Genomic DNA, 21,562 nt, shown 5'->3' on the forward strand with positions numbered 1-21,562 from the left:
TGGATGCGTTCTCAAACTTCTATGGGTCTCAACATATTCTCAAACCTTACATATATTTATATGTAAGGGTGTAAGTATACACACACGTATAGCAATAGCAATAGCAATAGCAGTTACTTATATACCGCTTTCAGCCCTCTCTAAGCGGTTTACAGAGTCAGCATATTGCCCCCAATAATCCGGGTCCTCATTTTACCCACCTCGGAAGGATGGAAGGCTGAGTCAACCTTGAGCCAGTGAGATTTGAGCAGCCGAACTGCAGAACTGTAGTCAGCTGAAGTAGCCTGCAGTGCTCCATTTAACCACTGCGCCAGATCATGCCTATATGTGTATTATGTAGATTCAGATTAACAGAGTTGGAAAGGGCCTTATGTGTCATCTAGTCCAACACCTCCCCTCAAGCAGGAGACCCTACACCATTTCTGACAAATGGCAGTCCAATCTCTTCTTGAAAGTCTCAAGTGATGAAGGCCCCCACAACCTCCGAAGGCAAGCCATTCCACAGGTTGATTGTTCTCACTGTCAGAAAGTTCCTCCTTATTTTCAGGTTGAATCTCTCCTTGGTCAGTTTCCATCCATTATTCCTTGTCTGGCCTTCGGGTGCCTTGGGAAATGGCTTGACCCCCTTATCTCTGTGGCAGCCCTTCAAATATTGGAAAACTGCTATCATATCTCTCCTAGTCCTTCCCTTCAATAGACTAGCCATGCACAGCTTCTTTATGTATACACTTTGAGAGCAGATAATATAATTCCATTTTTAATGTGTGCCAGTGTACCCACGGCAAAAAAAGACAATAAAGGTTATCTCATCTTTAAACGAGGCACCAATGGAAGGTAGCTACCCCCGTCCCAAAGACGCCTTTCACGATGCTTGGCTCTTCTCAACTATCGGTAGAGCAGAACCGGCGGCGTTTACGCAACCTCTCCGGAATGGATGGGATCTAGCAAGCCTGAGCAAGGGGGCCGTTTGGCAACTTTCCCAGCGATCCCGGATCCCACCCAGCCCTATCCTGGAAGAACGAGCGAGGTTGCGCATCTCCTCCTCCCCAGCGCCGCTGACCATTTCCCCCTATTTCTGCGAGAGTGGGGGTTCCCCTCCCCGCCGCAGTACGTAGGCAGATCCGGAGCAACGTGGCGCTCTTCTGCCGACGACCAAAAGAAAACCAAACCCCCCCCCCCCCGACCCAAACTTTCTGTGCGCTGCAGGGCAACTTAAGCTTTCGCGGGCCTCCAGCTTCCCGGAGCTTCCGAAGGAGCAACATTCCTGCTCTTGCCTCTGGTCCTTCTGCGGCGGCGCGGGCATCCAGGACGCGATCCTGGAAAACCGAGAGCCTTTGCCCCGGGGGCGTCCCAGCGGCGAGCCCCCTAGCGTCGGAATGCGAAACGTCCCTTCATTCTCGCCGCTAAAGTCCAAGCCTTTTTTCTCTTTTCGCCCGCTCTGGAGTTGGGAAACAAACTTTTGGGGGGGCAGCTGTGCGCGCCGCTTCCATCAGCATGGGTGAGTTGCTTGTCCGGCGAGAACAGCAGGGGGACGGGGAAGGGAGGGGAACTTCTCTACGTGCCTTCGGATTGTTCTCTGATGGAAGGAACTTTTTCGACTTGCTTCTTTTAAAACAATTCGCCTTTGCGGTTCGCTTCTCTGCTCCCAACTCTCTGTCCTGTGTTCTCCGTTGTCGCTTTCCTCTGCCAGAGAGAGTGATGGGTACTCTATCTGTGTCGTGCTTTGCCAAACCCTTTTTAAATGACTTCAAGAAAAAAAGGGGTTCTTCTTTATCTTGGGTTACAGTTTTAGGTCTAGGAGCGAAGCAGTAACATCCCCTGTCGGATGCCCCTTGGAAGCATTGGGAGCATATAGTTGACCAGGGATTATAGGAGTTCAAGTCGCCAGGTTGGAAGAGGCCGAGTTCAGTGAAAGCCAGGAATTCCACCGCTCAGAGTAGCCGATGGCGCTCACTTTCCTAATCAAGCTGCATTCTTTTGCACTCTCACAGTGCAGAGTGAACCTAAACAAGTAGCTCATAAGTAAGACTACTGTCTCAGACCTGTTTATAGTTATAGTTTTTGCCTAATCGGCAAACTATCAATTTGCCAGCTACATTTTAGCCCAGTGTATTGTGTGAATGGATCCCATGGGATTAAGTTTACATTTTGGTATTTATCATGCAATCCCAGGACACATTGATTTTATGGAGTAATTTATAAGAAGGTAGGGCTGAGGATATTGTCTGCCTCTGATATTCAGATGGCCTTTTAATAAATATTACATGCTTGCTCAAGAATAAGACCAAAATGGGTTTTGTTTAGATGGAAGGCCAGATCTTTCTTAATCATTGTTTACAGAATGAAACACCTTGACATTTATTCCCTCATTTAAATGCGGCCACTGGTTTAATCTGCCTTTCTAGCACAAAAATGTACATACTAATGTCAGAGAAAGGTTTAGTACAACCATTAATAATAGTTCAGTTTGAAGTCAGTTTGCCCCTCTGTATCGGTTTTCAAAAGCAGCACACTATTTCAGTTAAAAATTCATTTAGTTTCCTACCCTTTTTATAATAGGATGGTGGGGTGCCAGGGAATGGGGAGAAATTGAAAGTACTTTGAAGAATACAGGATTGAAGCTGTGGACACAATTTTGAAGTGTGTTGAGAATTTTAAGGGTTGGTGTTTCAAGATTACACCAAGCCATGGTTAGTTGAATAAGACAGAGTAGCCCAGTTCACATGTAAACTGCAAAATAATACTTTCTGAATTTCATTGTGTTAGCTCTAAGCCAAGCAAACCACATTGCAATTTATGATATATGAACCTTGGGTAAAAAAGAAAAAGTACTTCTTTTTATCCAGTTATCCTCAACCCTTGGGGTTGGGTTATAAAGTCAACTATAAAATATATAAAACCTTTAAAAAGTTTCCAATAGGCACAGAGAAGGGAAGCAGCTGCTTTAATGAATAGTGGAGAGGCTTGCTTATATCAAGTCTGAACTATTTCTTCCCTTCCAAACCATTTCTGAAGTATGCCTTAAAACTATTCTGTGTTTATTTCTGACTTGAGCAATCTCTGGGTTAAAATATGAATTTTCATCTATTTTCATCTATCTATTTTCAACTTTATTATTTATGTCATGACTCATATGTCCAAACTGTACCTCCAAACCTTGAGTTTGATTATTAAAAGTTGCAATACTGAGCTGTTATTCCTAACTCCAGGAATACACACCCCATGAAGTGTTTCAATTAATTCCTGCATTCAGACATTTATTTTACAAGCCTTGTATACAGCTCCAACTTCAACTCTACATAGGTAATATCTGGGTAGGTAATACTAAAACAACACAATAAACTATATAATCAATAAACTCAGTCCATTTGGTATAGCATTTAAAGTTCTGGATTAGAAACCATAAGACTGTGATTTTTAATCTTTCCATATGCATAAAAACTATATAGCTGATTTTGAACCAGTCTTTCTCTCCCTCTCTCCCCCTCTTTCTTTCTCTCCCTCCCTCCTCCCCCTCTCTTTCTTTCCCTTTCCTCCTTCACTTCCTTCCCCCAGTTCACCATAAAATGTTGTGATGAAAAAAGGAAGTCAGAGAATTATGTATGCCACGTTGCATAAGATAAAGGTAGATAAAAATCAAAGATACATAATAAATATTTAATCATAAAGATAAAGCGACTAAAGATTTAAAAAATCCAATTTGGCCATTAACAAAAGGGAAGCAAACACAGCTAAGAGTTCTTATCTTTACTTTTTCTTGTCAGTCTACTTGTTGCGTACCAAGTTTAGAACATAATATATTTAAATATAGGCCTAGTGGTTCTTCACGAGTTTCAGTTGAGTTGTCTCACTCCAAAGCTGGAAGCAATTTCTGTGGAACTGAATGCTCCAATGGACAAAGAAATCTTTCATATGAAAAAAATAATAATGCAACAATGCAAGTTCTGCTGATTTATTTACTTTGACCTACGTGTTGTCTATTTGGGCATGAGAAAGGTAAAGTTAGACATTGAAATTCTACTAACAATGTGAAGAGATAAAGTACAAGAATCTTTTTATCCGCAAAGAATTAGATATTAATTTTAGTGACTGAGAATTAAGTTTGGAGCTGTTGGGGGGGGGGGGATAGTTAAGAATTAGACTAAGGTATGAACACCTAGAAAGCCCAATGGCTCTTCTGCCAATTGAGCAGTCACCTCATATATAATCTACCTGGTTGCTGGTATCCTCACCTAAGTTCTGGTCCCCTTTCTCAGTTGTCTCAATTTCAACTCACCATTCTTGGAAACCTCTTCCTCCAAAAGTGTGTTTATGATGTTGTCATCTTTCTAGCATTGAGTAAATGTTCCCCAGGTAAAAAGGTTGAAAGCAAATCTGGTCAAAGGACTCCATATAGTTGGCTGATGTTATGTCAAAAGATGGCATTCTTACAACAGAAAAACCCTGGGATATTTGCAGGGAAAATAAAATCAACATGGGCAAATCTCCAACCCTTTTTACAAACATCCTCTCAATATAAAAAGGTAAAGGCCTTTCATTGCACAGTCCCGTCCATCTTGATTTTTTCCTATCATTCACTCTGATGTCCCTATAAGGTCCTACAAGGTCCTTTCTTAAAGCCATTCTTTCTGCTATTCTTTCTTCCCTGCTTGCTTAGAATTTCAGTCAGCAAATCTATATACCAGTTTTTCTCAACCTTGACCCCTTTAAGACACCTGGACATAATATGTTGGCTGGGGAATTCTGGGAGTTGAAATCTATATACAATAGAACCGCTGGTCATGAATGCTTCTGACCACAACCATAGCGAGTTCCAACCAAAAATTTCACATGGAAGATACACCAAAAAAATAGTATCATTTCATTGCTGCAAATTGGGTGTAGCTTTATATATCTAGTGTATATGCTTTTTAAAAAATTCAAGCAGCATCTATAAAATATAGTATGATAAGTTAATTGGTGGATGTGTAAAAGACTGGTCTAATCATAACCATTGGGTGTGCTAGCTGAAATGTACGGTTTAAGAAATTTAGATCAACAAGTTGGCAGTCTGGAAAGCACCTGGTTGCAAATCTTTGATGTGATTTCCAGCTGGAGAAATACATGTTGTGGTTCATGTTTATAGGATGTTTACCCTTCTGAATTTTTTTTTAAAAAAACCTACCATATTGAATTGAAACAAACAAGATTGCTATCCAGCTTCCTGGTTTTCTATTACTAAGAGATCTAATTCAGTCTAATGGTTAAGGCCCCAGGAAAGAAAGTCGGATACCGTGAGTTCTAATCCTACCTTAACCATGAAAGCCTGCTGGGTAACCTTGGGCCAGATTTAACCCAACCATCCCACAGGTTTGTTATTGTGTAAAAAAAATAGGAGGAGGAAGGTGTGATGGATATGTTTGCTGCCTTAATTTGTTTGAAAAAAAAATAAATCAAGGATAGAAACAAATAAATAAATAATCTGTGAGATATGCTTAAAAATAAACGTACATAAAGTTGGATTTTAAGGATTGGGTCTAGATCAGTGACAGCAAACCTTTTAGAGGCCGAGTGCCCAAACGGCAACCCCAAAACCAACTTATTAATCGCAAAGCGCTAACACAGCAATTTAACCTGAATAATGAGGTTTTACTATGTAAAATAATGATAAACAAGGCAAGAGTTCAGCTAATTGTTCTAAGAAAAACATGATAAATGCACTTTTATGCTCCTTCATTTTTTGTCCTGCTTTTGAAATATTAGGTTTAGCAACAATAAAAAAGAAAAACGTTTGTAAAATCATTTCTCTCTTTCCCTCCCTCTCTTTCCCCCTCTCTCTTTCTCTCTTTCCCTCCCTCTCTCTCTCTTTCCCTCCCCCCTCTCTTCCCCTCCCCCTCTCTCTCCGTCCTGTGGGAGAAATGTGATGGATCTGGGCTGGGGCAGCAGCATGCGTGCCCACAGAGAGGTCTCTGAGTGCCACCTCTGGCATGCGTGCCATAGGCTCACCATCACTGGTTTAGATCAAGCCAATTGCTCTAGTTCCAATATCCTGAATCTTAAAAGTATGTCATTATTACAGTGTTTCTACGTATTGCATGTAGGATAATCAGAATAGAGTTTGGATCCAGATTTAAATATTTTGTGAATGAAAAATATATATATTTAGTGTCACAACCCCTGGTATGCCCCAATTATGGGAGGAAGCTAACTGCTTCCATTATCTGTCAATCGGCTCGTCATAAGAGTCCATCACGACAGAAAACCAATATTTTTACTGTTGCCTTTGTTATATTTGTGTGGTATTTGTACTGATAAATAAATAAAGGGAGACTAGTATAGATCTATTTCAAGCTATTTAGCTCTCATCAGCTAGCCATACCTTTCCTGGGATTCGAACCTGGGCTATATTACAGCTTAGGCAGACGTCTTAGCCATTAAGCCACAGGCTCTCCTCCTTATCAGCTGAAGCCAGGGAAGAAGGTATATATTTAGTGTCACAACCCCTGGTATGCCCCAATTATGGGAGGAAGCTAACTGCTTCCATTAACTGTCAATCGGCTCATCACAAGAGTCCATCACGACAGAAACCCAATATTTTTACTGTTGCCTTTGTTATATTTGGGTGGTATTTGTGCTGATAAATATGGAAGCAGTTAGCTTCCTCCCATAATTGGGACATACCAGGGGTTGTGACACTAAATATATACCTTCTTCCCTGGCTTCAGCTGATAAGGAGGAGAGCCTGTGGCTTAATGGCTAAGACATCTGCCTAAGATGCAATACACCACAGGTTCGAATCCCAGGAAGGGTATGGCTAGCTGATGAGAGCTAAATAGCTTGAAATAGATCTATACTAGTCTCTCTTTATTTATTTATCAGCACAAATACCACATACATATACATATACATATACATATACATATACATATACATATACATATACATATACATATACATATACATATACATATACATATACATATACATATACATATACATATACATATATATATATATATATATATATATATATATATATATATATATAACTTTTTTACAACCCCCTGTATGCCCAAATATCAGCACAAATACAATATATATATATATATATTAGCATGCTAATAGGAGCTGATGTGTTACATTATGCTGTTCATAATAATGTACAGTAAACATTGCCCTGCTGGATTGGACACCTACCCCATCTAGCTTAGCAATCTCTTCTCATAATGACCAACCAGCTGTCCAAGGAAGCCCCCCAGCAGATGGCTTCCACAGGCAATAACACTGTTTTACAATCTGCTGCTAGGGAATTTGAAATTCAACTTCTGCACAACGCTAAGGGTACATCCATCACAGAGACTAGAAGGTTAGACCAACACCCGCTCAGCCCTGAGTTTGCCAGGAGACAGTTCTTGTCTCTCTGCCCAACCTATTATACGAGATGGTTGTGAAATCAAATGAATTGTTACAGTGACTACGTGTCCCTTATTAAAAAGGGCAGCCTTTTACAGTATTTGAGAAAGCTGTTCTTCAGATTTATTTAGTTTTCAAAAATTCACATTTCTCCTTTATTTTGGTCATTTAACTTGTGTCATACAAATGGTACCACTTAATGCCCACGCTTTCACATTCGTGTGAAAAAATATGGAAACCGAATTCTTTTTTTAAAATAAATTTATATATACTCTTTGATTTTAAATATTTTAATATGAGGTTTTTGTAGTGTTTCTTGGTTTGCTCTTGAAGTTGCCCTTGTAAAGCAGACATAAGCTATTAAATGTTTTTATCTTCATGAACTTCTTTCAGATTGGCCCCCTTTTCAGTTTTGTCCTTTGTTGTTTTCCAAGAAAATATGTTCACTATAATTATGGTGAGATAATTGCTACCTTCCACTTTTACAAGAAGGCCACAGTATAAATAGATGGTGAATACAGATTTGTAGGTATAGAGAAAGAATCCCTTCAGAGCAAAATATGCACCCAAGTAATATATCCTTGTTTTTTCCTTAGATGTTGCTATGCTTGCTTTGATATAAGATGTGCTTGCATACTATCATAATCTAGGCACAATTTTAGGTTCAAATTTAGGCCTATACAACCTTGGAAACACGGCATTTTTTATTTTTAGTAATTTGAAAATAATGGGCACTTTTCAGGAACCAACGGGATGTTCAAAATAAGTTGCAGCGAGGACAGTACCAAATTTGGTTACAGCACTTTCTTTTCTGCCCTAGCAGGTTTTCCATGTTTTCCACCATTGAGTCATACTTCTGTGACTCTTGCAAATACTCTGTTTTACTGGGGCTGTGACATAGGTTCTCCTAATTCCGCTTCCCCCCCCCCCCACAAAAAAAGATTATTTTGCATTTCACAAAATCCTGCCATTTCTGGCCTCAGAAACATTGACATTCAGATTAGTTTTAGGAGATAGGGCAGATAGGTAAGGCCTTACAAACCACAATATCATTAAAGTGAACATGTTGATGTACAGCTAGTCCTCAACCTATGGCCACAATTGAGCCCAAAATTTCTACTGCCAAGTGAAACATTTGTCAAGTGAGTTTTGCCCCATTTTACGACTTTTCTTGCCACAGTTGTTAAGTGAATCACTGCAGTTGACAAATTAGGGATACGATTGTTAAGTGAAACTGGTTTCCCCATTAACTTTGCTTCTCAGAAAGTTGCAAAAGGTGATCACATGACCCCTGCACACAGCTACTGTCTTAAATATGAGCCAGTTGCCAAGCATTTGAATTTTGATCATGTCACCATGGGGGTAAGTGTGAAAAATGGTCATAAGTCACTTTTTTCAGTGACATAACTTTGAACAGTCACTAAATGAACTGTTGTAACTTGAGGACTACTACCTGTATTGAAGACTATTACTGTATTTTTCAGAGTATAAGACGCACCCTTTTCCCTCAAAAAAGAAGCTGAAAATCTGAGTACGTCTTATAGACTGAATACAGCATTTTTGCCTCCTGAAATCCTGCCCCTTCACCAAAATGGCCGTGCGTAGCCTTTAGGAGGCTTGTAGAGTGCTCCTGGGGGCTAGAGGGGCAAAATTGAGCTAAAAAAGGCCTTTTTTGGTCAATGTTGCCCCCCCCCCAGGCCCAGGAGCACTCTACAAGCCTCCTAAAGGCTATTCATGCCCTTTTTTAAAAAATGGGGCCTTTTTTTGCGAAAAATGGGTTGTTTTGGAGAGGTCTGTAGAGTGCTAAAACTTTTTTTTAATTTGCCTCTTCAAAATCTTGGTGCATCTTATACTCTGAAAAATACAGTAATCCTGGATTGACTTTATAGAGCAGCAATAACAAATTTTGCATTCAAATGTAGAGTAGTTTATAATACTGAAGTTATTGTAAGCTCTACCAACTTAAAGAAGAAACTGTCTCAGATCTCACTCTTGTTCCTATTCTCAATCTCCAGGACAAGCATTGTTCGTCCTCCTGTTGACATCCGCAATCTCACTCCTTGGAGGACTGACCTTTGGATATGAACTTGGAATCATCTCAGGAGCACTATTGCAGCTGCAGGTGGTTTTCCATCTTCGTTGTATTGAGCAAGAGGTCCTTGTGAGTGCCTTACTCATTGGAGCTCTCGTAGCTTCTTTGGTTGGAGGAATCTTTATTGACCGGCAAGGAAGACGGAAAGCAATATTGCTCAGCAATGGAGTTTTGATCTGTGGCAGTCTCATCCTGACATTTGCTAGGTCACTTATTTGGCTGGTGAGTGGGCGTCTGACTGTAGGTTTTGCCATTTCTTTATCATCTATGGCGTGCTGCATATATGTCTCTGAAATGGTGGCTGCCCATCAGCGAGGGCTATTGGTCTCCCTTTATGAAGCTGGCATCACCATGGGCATCTTACTTTCGTATGCACTGAATTATATCTTTGCTGACACACCTGAGGGATGGCGATACATGTTTGGCTTGGCTATTGGCCTGGCTGTCATCCAGCTTCTCAGCATCCTGTTCCTCCCCAACAACTCCAGGACTTTCAGCGCACGCTACAGTGTGACTCATAGTAGTCTCATTCAATCTCACAAGGATGAAGATGGTGAAGATGTAATATTTACATGCCCCGTGGAGAAGAATTATTCTCTTGTAGATCTCTTCAGATCAAAGGACAACATGAGAAACAGGACTTTGGTTGGCCTAGGATTGGTCCTCTTTCAACAGTTCACTGGACAGCCCAATGCCCTCTATTATGCATCGACTATCTTCCGTTCTGTGGGATTTCAGACTGATTCATCTGCTATCCTGGCCTCTGTTGGTTTAGGGGTGATGAAGGTTATCGCAACTCTATTTGCCATGTTTTTTGCAGATAAGGTTGGCCGAAGGGTGTTGTTGATGGCTGGATGTTGGGTGATGGCTTTTTCAGTTATGATTATTGGCCTGGCCAGCTGCTCTGTTCCATTAGATATGGTTAAAGACTGTGAAACACTCATAGATTCCAACAATACTTCCTTCAGTTCACCTCCTCTCCACATAAATTCAGTTTCTCCGCAACCAACTGCTTCCTATTTCTTATTGACAAAAGATACTAGTGAAATACAAGTTGAATCAACTTTTGCTATCATGGGACCAGCAGTCAATGCCAATAATAAAAGTGAAGAAAAAACCATTACATTAGAAACTGAGAAAACCCAATTTCTCACCCAGTCAGTGGAAGAAAAAGAACGGGATACCAATTCTTCAATCAGTGAGCCCTCTTCTAAGGGAGACATGCTCCTAAACTGGATTACACTCCTGAGCTTGATGGCCTTTGTAAGTGCATTCTCAATTGGATTTGGACCAAGTAAGTATCTTCCTGTTTTCATATTTCTTGTCTTAGAGTCCTCTTACATAGATAAACCTGTCCATACCTGAATGTGTTTTGAGTCTTAAGTAGTTTATTATGTTTGTTTGTTGGGCTTCAGAGTTGCCCAATCAGTTTGGCTCTGAAATGGCCTGCAATCACTTATTACAGTATTAAAATTAGAATATAATCGTGTGTGCCATAATGGAACAAGTGAAGTAAGTCCTTTGATTCATGAATCTATGCATGCAAACTATAAATTCATTTGCAGTTTCAGCGGGAGTTCCTATTCTTCATTAGAGTACTCCATAATAAAGTGGGTCAGGAATGGGGGGAAAGTGTTCATTAAAAAAAAAATAACTCAGGAAAAGAGCTCTTAATTTTCAGTCATTAGCTTCCTTAATTAAATTTTATAGGGCTCATCCTGGCTAAACATGAATAGGCTTTTGAGTGGATAATTTTCTAATCTTCCAAAGCCACTCTATGTTCACTTCAGAGATGATTTTAGACCAGTGTAGCAATCTTGCGCTGAGGAGTTTCATTTAGTAACAAAACAAAAATGAAACTGCTTGGTTTCCAAAGGCCGCAAGGTTTAGGGCAGGTAACATGAGAAGTTTGGGGAGGTGGCTATATTAAAATTCCGTTACTCTGCAGAAAGACTAGCAGCAGGTTTATCCAATTCCCATTCTGGATATATTTGTGGAACTGAAAGAAGTTGGGACAGATCACATAAAAATCCATGGTTTATGCACCTACTGTATGTCTTAGACCAGAGGTGCCAAACTCACAGCCTGTGGGTCGCGAGATGCGTCATGTGCTGGCCACGTTCATGCCCAGTTTAGCAAAAGGGGAAAAAGTAATACGTCCCATGACAACACCATGATGACACAAGTTTGACCCCCCTGTCTTAGAGTATTGCTCAGTCTCACTTCAAATTGAACATGCTAAGGACAAGCTTTCGCCTATGTTTTGCTGCTAAGCTAAGCACCTAGTCTTGTTCCATTCAATAAAGTGGAATTACTGGAGTTTTTTTCTCTCTCTCACACACACTTTCTGAAAGAGTTCCTTTTACCTATCTGTTCCAGGAAGTAAGCACTGTGTTCAGATGTTATTTACGTACCTAGTTAAGCAAACATAACTAGGGATAGCATACATTTTCCAATTTATAATTCCACAGTTTGCAAATAAAATGTCAATATTATCAGTCGAGGCATTCGTAGTATGAACAGTGACTCCAGCATATTTTGTATGCCGGCTTCAAATACTTAGAAGTTACCTGAATGAAAGAGGAACCTGTGTGTGGGCTAGTTAGAAGCCTTAGAAAAGATGATTTAATCAGGGGAGGTTTGCATTTGATTAAAAGAAAAGTATTATTTTAAGAAAAGCTGAAGTTCAGATTAGCTGGTTTTTATTGACTGACAGTTTAATTGATTTATATGATTTCTGCTCATTGCTACTCTTTCTTTCAGAAGCAAATAGACTGGTTTACAAAAGACTTTTTTAAAAACAGTCTTAAATGCAATAAAACCAGAAATGTTAGAAACCAATAAATACAAAAACATTAAAATAAATTTAGTTTTTAATGAATGAACAAAAACGCTGGTCATCTTAAAGTGAATTTATTCCTAGAGTAATTGTTATCTCATAAATTGTTGGGTGAATGGTCATGTCTACAATTATTTTCAGAAAGATAGCATAGGGAACAACTGAATATCTTTCTGAAATTCCATAATTGGAATGCTATAACCAAGTATTATAAGTCCTGTTCCAAGTCATTGCCTGTGAACTGATCTATTGGTGGAATCAAAAGTAGAGCTTTTATCTTCATTATTTGGGCCAAGCAATCCCACAAAGAAATTGATATAAACTTCAATTAATGACTCTTATACTGACTTCTACATTATTTTATATTATTCACGAATCCAACTGTTTACCATGGTCAATTTGTTGCTCTTTTTCTTGGTAATTTCTTTTGAAAGGAAGGATATTTATATACATGACAAAGCAGCCTTTAGTCCATAAGTGCTCTCTGCAATGCATTCATTGGCCCAGCCTTCTTATTGATGTTCTCTAGATGGATTAAAACTGTAACTAGAACTCTGTAATTTCTAGCCATCAGGGTCCCACTTGGTTATTAAAATGACATGGGACACTACTTATTTACTAAGAATGCACCTACTAATACAGTTTTCCAGAATGAAAAGGTAAAATCTCCCCTAACTTGAGTTATCATCTGGAGACTACATGTCCGTGTCCATATTGTTTTCTTAACCAGGTGGAAGTTACTTCCCATTGCCTTTTGGTGTTATTAGTTTCCATTCTACTCCACAAACTGAATTTACTGATAGTCTCACATTAAACTACTTACCAGGTCCTGCTCTGCTTAGCTTCTTCAGGATTAGCCAAATTCATCTAGGTACTGCACCTGTTGTAACAAGTAATGTTTTTTTTAATTGTTCCAGTTACTTTACAATTCGGTGAAAATGTCTGTCTTGCCCACTCACAATCCGTATACATAGAATTTTCTCGAACAGTATATTACCTATTTTTACAATGTTTCTTGTAAAAAAGTAACATGCAAATGCAGGTATGTATTTTATGTGTTTAAAAATATGTTTAGGAGCAATAGTGGTAGTAGTCATAATAATAATCCAGGGTGTCTCTCTTCTTGTCTTCATTGTGTTTAACTTGAAGCTTTTGAATAATTGCATCTTCCAACTCAACAGTCCAAGCTTTCTTTTTATAATATCTTTCCCATTCCAGTTTCTTCTTATGGTTCTACAAAATGTTGCTTATGATTTGTTTCTTCCTCATGCCTAATTCCACTCCTTGACTTTCTTTTCTCCTCCCACAGTGACATGGCTGGTCCTCAGTGAGATCTACCCAGCTAGCATACGGGGGAGGGCTTTTGCGTTCTGCAATAGTTTCAACTGGGCTGCCAATTTACTGATCAGTCTTACATTCCTTGACATCATTGGTATGTATAGTACTGGCTTGTTGTTGACATTCTTTGCTGCTGATAACCATAGCAGAGCTGATAATAGGGTGCACTTAGACCAGTGTTTCTCAATCTCAACAGGTTTTGGACTTATGGACTTCAATTCCTAGAATTCCCAATTCTGGGAGTTGAAGTTCATGTGTATAAAGGTGATGAGGTTGAAAAACCCTGATCTAGACCCAACAAAGGGTCACTGCCTTTGTTTGAGGATCTTGTCTTTCTGTTTATTATGTCACTTCTTGAGTCATGATCAGACATACTGTATATAATAACTAAAATGTTAAATTTAGATTCAAGACTCAAATCTCTGCCAAACCAGAAAACTCAGTTCAAGGCAATCTTAGTCTACTCTAAGCCAGAGGCCATGGTGCTTCTCCTTATTTTCTTGGATGGGCAAAAGTAACATTTAAAAAAAGATATAATGGTGTTATTAGAAGAAGAAAAAATCCAAAGTCCATAGCTGGATAATGTATTTATTAGGCAATACGGTGTTTCCCTCACAAAAGAGCAGACCAATATTTACATGTTCCAGAACTCTGCATCAGAGGAGACAATATTAAGGCTGCAGAAGAAGGTAAAAAATCCAAAATTACACCAGATGTTATGGTTTGCCATTTATTGTCATTCTCAAGATTGGGATTACAGACTGAATGTATTAAGTCACTAGTAGATATTAAATTAAAAAATTACAATTAGTAGTCTGAAACAGTTGTTGACACAGATAAGTGCAACCCCAAGTCTGAAATTTAAAAATTCAGTTGTTTCCTATTACAATACAATACAATACAATACAATACAATGGAATACGAAACAAAAGAAAACAGACAATTCTGAAGCTAATATGAAGCTACTTCTGAAGCTCAGTTGAACAAGTAAGATTATAAACTATCTGATTTTCTGAGGTCTATAAAGATTCTTAATCACACAGGTCATGGTTGAAGAAGAAACTGTAGAAACTTTTTGCATGAGAATTGAAACATTTTCAAAGAAGAAAGGAAAAAAAGTCCAGTTATCTTTTGGAAAAGCATCTCTGGAACTTCTATTAGAAGGGTTGCATTTCTTCAGCTAATTTAGCTGGTTTAGACATTGTTTCTTTCAGAAATTTTTAGAATTATTTTTGGGTTTGAGGTAATAATATTTCAATATGTCAAAATATTTCAAGTATTGCCAGATATTTTAATTCCAGAAATATTATGTCAGCACTCATTTGTAGTTCAGATATGTATTAGTCTGCGTGTGGAAGAGGAAAGCCATCTGGTCCTGCTGTTAATAGTAAAACTCATCTGAAAAGTATTTATGGCAATTGTCCATCCCCAAGGTACTAAAGGTGGAGAAACACTGCAAAACCATGCTGTTAATGTTTTTAAAACCTTTTATTATTGTTACTACCTCACCCCTGAGAGATTTTGCAATCAAAATGCTATAAAATGGTAATTTAATTAAAATGACTGGCACTTTTTACAATGTATCTATTGTTGTAATAATGCCCAGATTAAACTTCTGATTTTGCTGAATGCATGAGTCTAATAAAGTGTAAATTTACTTTTGAAAGGAAATTTTGCAGCTCCTTTTAAGTAGCCTCTGGTAAGCCCCTGATTTCACGAGAGCCTATCCCAGCAAATGTGGCTTTATGTCATACATTGATTTTGTTATATTTCTCCATGCAGATGTCATTGGCTTGTCGTGGATTTTCTTTTTCTATGCACTGGTGGGATTTGCGGCTGTATTATTTATTTATTTATTTGTACCTGAAACGAAAGGACAGTCTCTGGAAGAAATAGACCATCAGTTCTCAAAGAAGCGGTATGTCTTTAGTATCTGTCACAGCTAACACTGATCAATGCAGAAGTATTTTGCCCATATCATAGAGAATTTAGAAAAGTAAGGTTTTACATTTAGGCAAGAAAAATGAAATATACAGGTACAGTATAGGTGGTACCTTGCTCAATAGTAGTAACTGTGAGAGGGATCTTGAAATCCTAGTGGACAATCATTTAAACATGAGCCAGGAGTGTGCAGCAGCTGCCAAAAAAAGCCAACATGATTCTAGGCTGCATAAACAGAGGGATAGAATCAAGATCACGTGAAGTGTTAATACCACTTTATAATGCCTTGGTAAGGCCACACTTGGAATACTGCATTCAGTTTTGGTCACCATGATGTAAAAAAGATGTGGGGACTCTAGAAAGAGAAGAGCAACAAAGATGATTAGGGGACTGGAGGCTAAAACATATGAAGAATGGTTGCAGGAACTGGGTATGTTTAGTTTAATGAAAAGAATGACACAGGGGTTGCCACAAAGAAGAGGGAGTCAATCTATTCTCCAAAGCACCTGAGGGTAGAACAAGAAGTGATGGGTGGAAGCTAATCAAGGGGAGAAGCAACTTAGAACTGAGGAGAAATATCCTGACAGTTAGAAAAAATCAGTGGAATAACTTGCGTCCAGAAGTTGTGAATGCTCCAATACTGGAAGTCTTTAAGAAGATGTTGGATAACCATTTGTCTGAAGTGGTGTAGGGTTTCCTGCCTAGGCAGGGGGTTGGAGTAGAAGGCCTCCAAGGTACCTTCCAACTCTGCTATTCTATTTTATTCTAATTTGAAGCAGGGCATGGTCAATCCATATTGATCTCTTTGTTGTTTTGGCAGGTTGCTGCAAAGAAATATATGCTGGCACAAACTATGGAACAGAAGAGAAATCTACACACGTGCTCAATATCAAAGAGTAGACCATTCTAATACTTCCTGAAAAAGGAGCCATCACTTGTGACGTGACCCAATGGTTACCTATATCATGCTGGAAGTTTTGTGGTGATTTTCCCAAAGAAAGAAATTCTGGACCATTTCATGAAAATCCTGTATTTATGTAGGTGACAATATAATTCTTTTTTATAAGTATGCATATTCTGTTATGTGTAGATTCTAGCACCCCAGCCCCTGGGGAAAGTATATCTGATATGTTCATATATTTTATAAATGTTTGATAAATAAAGTATATTTGAGCCTATTGATTGGATAGTTTGATATAAAATACTATTTTTTCAACTTGATGGATTTTGTTTATGCTAAAGGAGATGCAAAAACCATTTGTTGGAGAAAACCTCCTCCCTCAGATAATCCATTGGGACCTGATTATACTAAACAGTAAGGAAATGCTGACTTAAAAACAAAAATCAGACAGAATAATGTCATGAAAAAACCCACAGGAAACCAGGTAACTCCAATGTGTGAGATGCTACTGATTGAGGAACCTTCTAAATCTGTTGAAGTGGAATAATTTATTTTAACATAGAAATCTGGCAGTCCTCGTATAGAATTTTATCTTTATTTTATGATTTACACTTCACTGCTTTCCATTTCCAGTAAACATTTATTTGTAATTAGACTGGAGTGGGGTTGATGAAAATTTCTTTGCATCTTTAAGGGATCACTTCTCCTATATGAGTAAAATGTACAGAAAATGTGTGGCTACATTTATTGTATTTATGGGATAATAGTAAAAGTAAGTTGCGTTGGCTCTCATTCCCAAGCAGTTAAGCAGCCTGCACTTCTAGAAACTTTCTCGCTCTATGAATAAAGAAAAAAAAAGGTGACAGCCTATTTCAGTGATTAAATTCTATTAAAATGGCATTTCTTACAGAAATTGAGACAGATTAAAAAAACCTCACTCCTCTGTTACCTATTGACTAGCAATGGGATGCAAATTAATGGGATGCAAATTAAAGGTGAAAAACTAGCCCAATATTACCGAAATTTTTTGGAGTATAAGACTCACCGGAGTATAAAATGCACCAAGATTTTGAAGAGACAAATTTTTAAAAAAAGTTTTTGCACTCTGCAGACCTCCCAAAAATGGCTCATTTTTTGTCAAAAAAAAGGGCATGAATAGCCTTTAGGAGGTTTGTAGAGTGCTCCTGGAGGTAGGGGTCGCCAAAAATAAGCAAAAAAAGTCAATTTTTCGCAAAAACTGGCCCATTTTTTGTCCAAAAAAGGGCTTGCATAGCCTTTAGGAGGCTTGTAGAGTGCTCCTGGGGGCTGGGGGGGGGAAATTGAGTAAAAAACGGCCCATTTTTCGCTCATTTCTGCCCTCCCCAGCCCCCAGGAGCACTCTGGAAGCCTCCTAAAGGCTACGCAGTGCCATTTTTGTGAAGGGGGGGGGGTGGGAGGCCAAAAATGTTGTATTCAGTGTATAAGATGCATCCAGATTTTCACCCTCTTTTTTGAGGGAAAAAGATAGGTCTTATACTCCGAAAAATAAGGTAAGTAGAATTCTGTAGTTCCATTTGTACTTTGTATATTAATATGTGGTTGCTAAGAATCAACACTGACCTGATAGTACATAATTAATCAATACTAATAAACTATGATTTACTGAATAAATTTCAATTATCAGGGATCATGTAGCACAATAAGCTACAAACATGATTTACCGAGCACAGTTGGTTAATTCATATAATATGAACTTCAAAAATTAACTATGAATACACACACACACACACACACGCACACACACACACAAATGGGATCTCAGAGGAAGTGGCAGCTATCTTGCATCCAGTACTTGAATAAAAAAGCAAAAGCAACTGGAAGATTTCCCAGGGGATTAATATCATATCAATAATATGGTTGGGAATTGTGTTTTAGAATGTATTTTTCAGACCTGCTGGGTGCAGATTTCTCAGATAAAGTTCAGGTGCCTCTTCTCATTCCACTTTCTATTTTATAATCTCTGCCACAAAGCTTAACTTCGGTTGCTAAGGGAAATGTGATGTAATGAGAACTCCTTGTTTAAAGTTTTACTATATTTCTTAGTAAAACAGAAGGAATAATTTGCTTTCTATGTTCAAAGCCTCTTCTGGGTGATTCTGCAGAAATTGAAAAGGGATGGTGACTTTACAAAGCAACTTTTTCCTTTTTTGGCTTGTGACACATGGAATACTAATCTTCCATCCTTTCATATCCCACATTTAAGACATAGGGCATACTTATTGTATGCTTGTACAATTTATTACACAGCTTTTTAAAAATTTCATGCAGAGTAGGGAACCTAAGCCTTCTAGATGTCCTGAGCAGTTTTGAGCCTCTCTCATTACTGACCATGCTGGGAATGCTGGACCTTCTGGGAATATCTGAAAGACCATATGTTTCTCACCTCTACTTTAAATATGTCAGATGCAAAGGGGAACCAGAGTGTTACACTGTTCTTATTTCCCAATTAGTGAAAAGTTTTAAGAGAAATACTATTTAAATTTGGATTTCTTTTTAAATGAGTGATCCTTGAAATATATTGTCTTTCTGCAATACTTCAGTCACAAGAACAGTAGTAGAATTAAGATAAAGGAGAGCAATATTTAGTATGCTTCTTTAGGTATTGATAAATATTTATTTATTTAAGTCAATTTGTCCTCACATCACACTAATGATTTAAGGTGCCCTCTACCCCATCCTCTGTGAATGGGAAGCAAACATCTAAAGCTCTGTAGCCACCAATCATGGGCAAGATCCCCATGTAATTAAGGAGCCAAGAAAATTGGGAAAACCTCTTTAGCAGAGTTAGTGGATGCAACACAGGGCAGTAGAGAGAGAGACAGCTGAACGGTGCCTCCTTTGTTACTGCTAGAATGCTTTTTATTTGTGGAGCATGTCAGATTTTTTTGTTGCAGCAGCACATCCAGCAAGCACACAAGTAAATGAACTTCAACAGGATTCAATTACTGTATTTTTTGGAGTATAAGATGCACCAGAGTATAAGACGCACCAAGATTTTGAAGAAACAAATTTTAAGAAAAAGTTTTTGCACTCTGCAGACCTCCCAAAAATGGCCCATTTTGGGGGAAAATGGGCCCATTTCTTTTTCAAAAAAGGGCGTGCATTGCCTTTAGGGGGCTTATAGAATGTCCCTGGGGGCTAGGGGGGCAAAATTGAAAAAAAAACGGCCCATTTTTAACTCATTTCTGCCCTCCACAGCCTCCAGGAGCACTCTGGAAGCCTCCTAAAGGCTATGCACAGCCATTTTTTCAAAGGGGGCGGGGTTTCAGGAGGCAAAAAATGCTGTATTCCGTGTATAAGACGCGCCCAGATTTTCAGCCTCTTTTTTGAGGGAAAAAGGTGAGTCTTATAGTCCGAAAAATATGGTATATATAAGAAATTTCTTTATATACAATACCAAATAGCAGAACACTAAAGAAATATTCATAGAAGCAAGTCATTACAGAGTAGAGAGATACAGAGGCCTACATTGTACAGAAGCTGAAGGAAGTTACAGAAGCCAAACCAACTTTTATATACAGTTCAGCAAGTCTAAGCCACTCCCAGACTTCAAACTGTCTCTTATGACCCCATACAAACAAATACTATGTTTCAGTTTCCAAGCAGTCCCCATTGGCTGATCTGTTACCATGTCTATTCCAGTCTATGAGGATACTCTGACAGAGTATTAATGGATGCCGTCCTAAGGCAGCCACATCCCAAATAGATTGCTGTACATTTCAACCATTACTTTCAATGAAGAACATATCTACTACACTTCCTAACTTGTTAATTTGAAATGTCTTTAATAAAAGCATACAGCATTTACTGGTTCGGTACATTTAGCAGTCTACTATTGCTCAGGCAAAATATTGGTAAAATCACCTAATGCATAGTGAGTTAATTCAAGATAAAGATTTCAACTCCATTTTTCAGCTCACTGGTCTGCTTCTAGTAAGCAACTAGAAAGTGTAATCAACTTTTTTCTCTCAAGGACAAAAAGGCTGATAGCAGCAACAGCATGCTTTAACCAAATGATACCTCTGACTCTACCTATCCTCAAGCAGGTTGTGTATTGAAACAAGCAAGGTGCATTTATGAAAAAGCTTCCACTAGGTGGCTCTTGAGGATTAAAGAATCATATCCTTTGCAATCCTCTGATAGGCTGATTTCCTTTTGTCTGTTCAAAAGAAGCAAACACAAATATCTTCTGGTAGGAAGTGAGTTTTTGCCCTGGCACAATTTAAGTGCTGATTTTCACCAACAAGGTCTTTCTAAATTAAGATCAAGAATCATGGTATGAAGCGGCAACTGATGTTCTCCAAGGTTGTGTTGTGCGTATGTCTAAATGTGCTTACGAAAAAGCAGCATCTACTTAATGTTAGATGTCATTGCCTTACTTTTTCCACAGAAAGTCCCAAGGTTTCAAATGAAAAAAGTAGAAGACAGAAACAAGCATAAGAAATTGGTGAATAGGTTTGAATTTTGGAAACCAGAAGAAGCAAGGAGCATCTAATCCAGTTTTTTTCAACTCAGCATGCTGGGGAATTCTGGGAGTTGAAGTCCACAAATCTTAAAGTTGCCAAGGTTGAGAAAGACTATTCTAGTCTCAGAAGCTTGGAAGGATGTCAGTTTCGAAGCAGGGGAGAGAAGCATTGCCCTAGACTTTCCTTCTTATTACGTTGCCTGAATTAATGTAGGCATTTCCCAGTCTGGCACTCTTAGAGTTGCAATCTCAACCCTCCAATGCAAAGTTTCTCTTTGTAAGTCAACCTTATAATGGGAGCATTTACCAATTATAGGTAGTTCTCAACTTATGACCAGTATCTTAGTAACTGTTCACTCAATCAATCCAACAAAGGGGACTCACGACCCAGATTTGAAGTTCCAAGGTCTATCCCCCTCCGCAGTCACATGATCGAACTTTGAGCACTCAACAACAAGTGACTTTTATGACAGTTTTGCACTTCCAGTTTTCAGCAAAACCATACCCATAGCAAGCCATTGATTCACTTAAAGGTTGTTCACTTAACAACCATTG

At 38.6% G+C, this 21,562-nt stretch overlaps 1 protein-coding gene across 1 annotated transcript; it reads left to right on the plus strand.

Annotated features, from left to right (window-relative positions):
* Window positions 1–1,228: 1,228 nt before the first annotated feature.
* Window positions 1,229–17,389, plus strand: SLC2A10 (solute carrier family 2 member 10). Its single transcript, XM_014064151.2, has 5 exons — window positions 1,229–1,498; window positions 9,408–10,778; window positions 13,633–13,755; window positions 15,444–15,579; window positions 16,423–17,389. Exons 1-5 carry the CDS (start codon window positions 1,495–1,497, stop codon window positions 16,520–16,522), a joined length of 1,734 nt encoding a protein of 577 aa, XP_013919626.2. The 5' UTR covers window positions 1,229–1,494; the 3' UTR covers window positions 16,523–17,389.
* The last annotated feature ends 4,173 nt before the right edge of the window (window positions 17,390–21,562 follow it).

This window comes from Thamnophis sirtalis, unplaced genomic scaffold (assembly GCF_051295495.1).
Source record: "Thamnophis sirtalis isolate CommonGarterSnake01/CBP01778 unplaced genomic scaffold, rThaSir2_p1.2 scaffold_7, whole genome shotgun sequence".
NCBI lineage: Eukaryota > Metazoa > Chordata > Lepidosauria > Squamata > Natricidae > Thamnophis > Thamnophis sirtalis.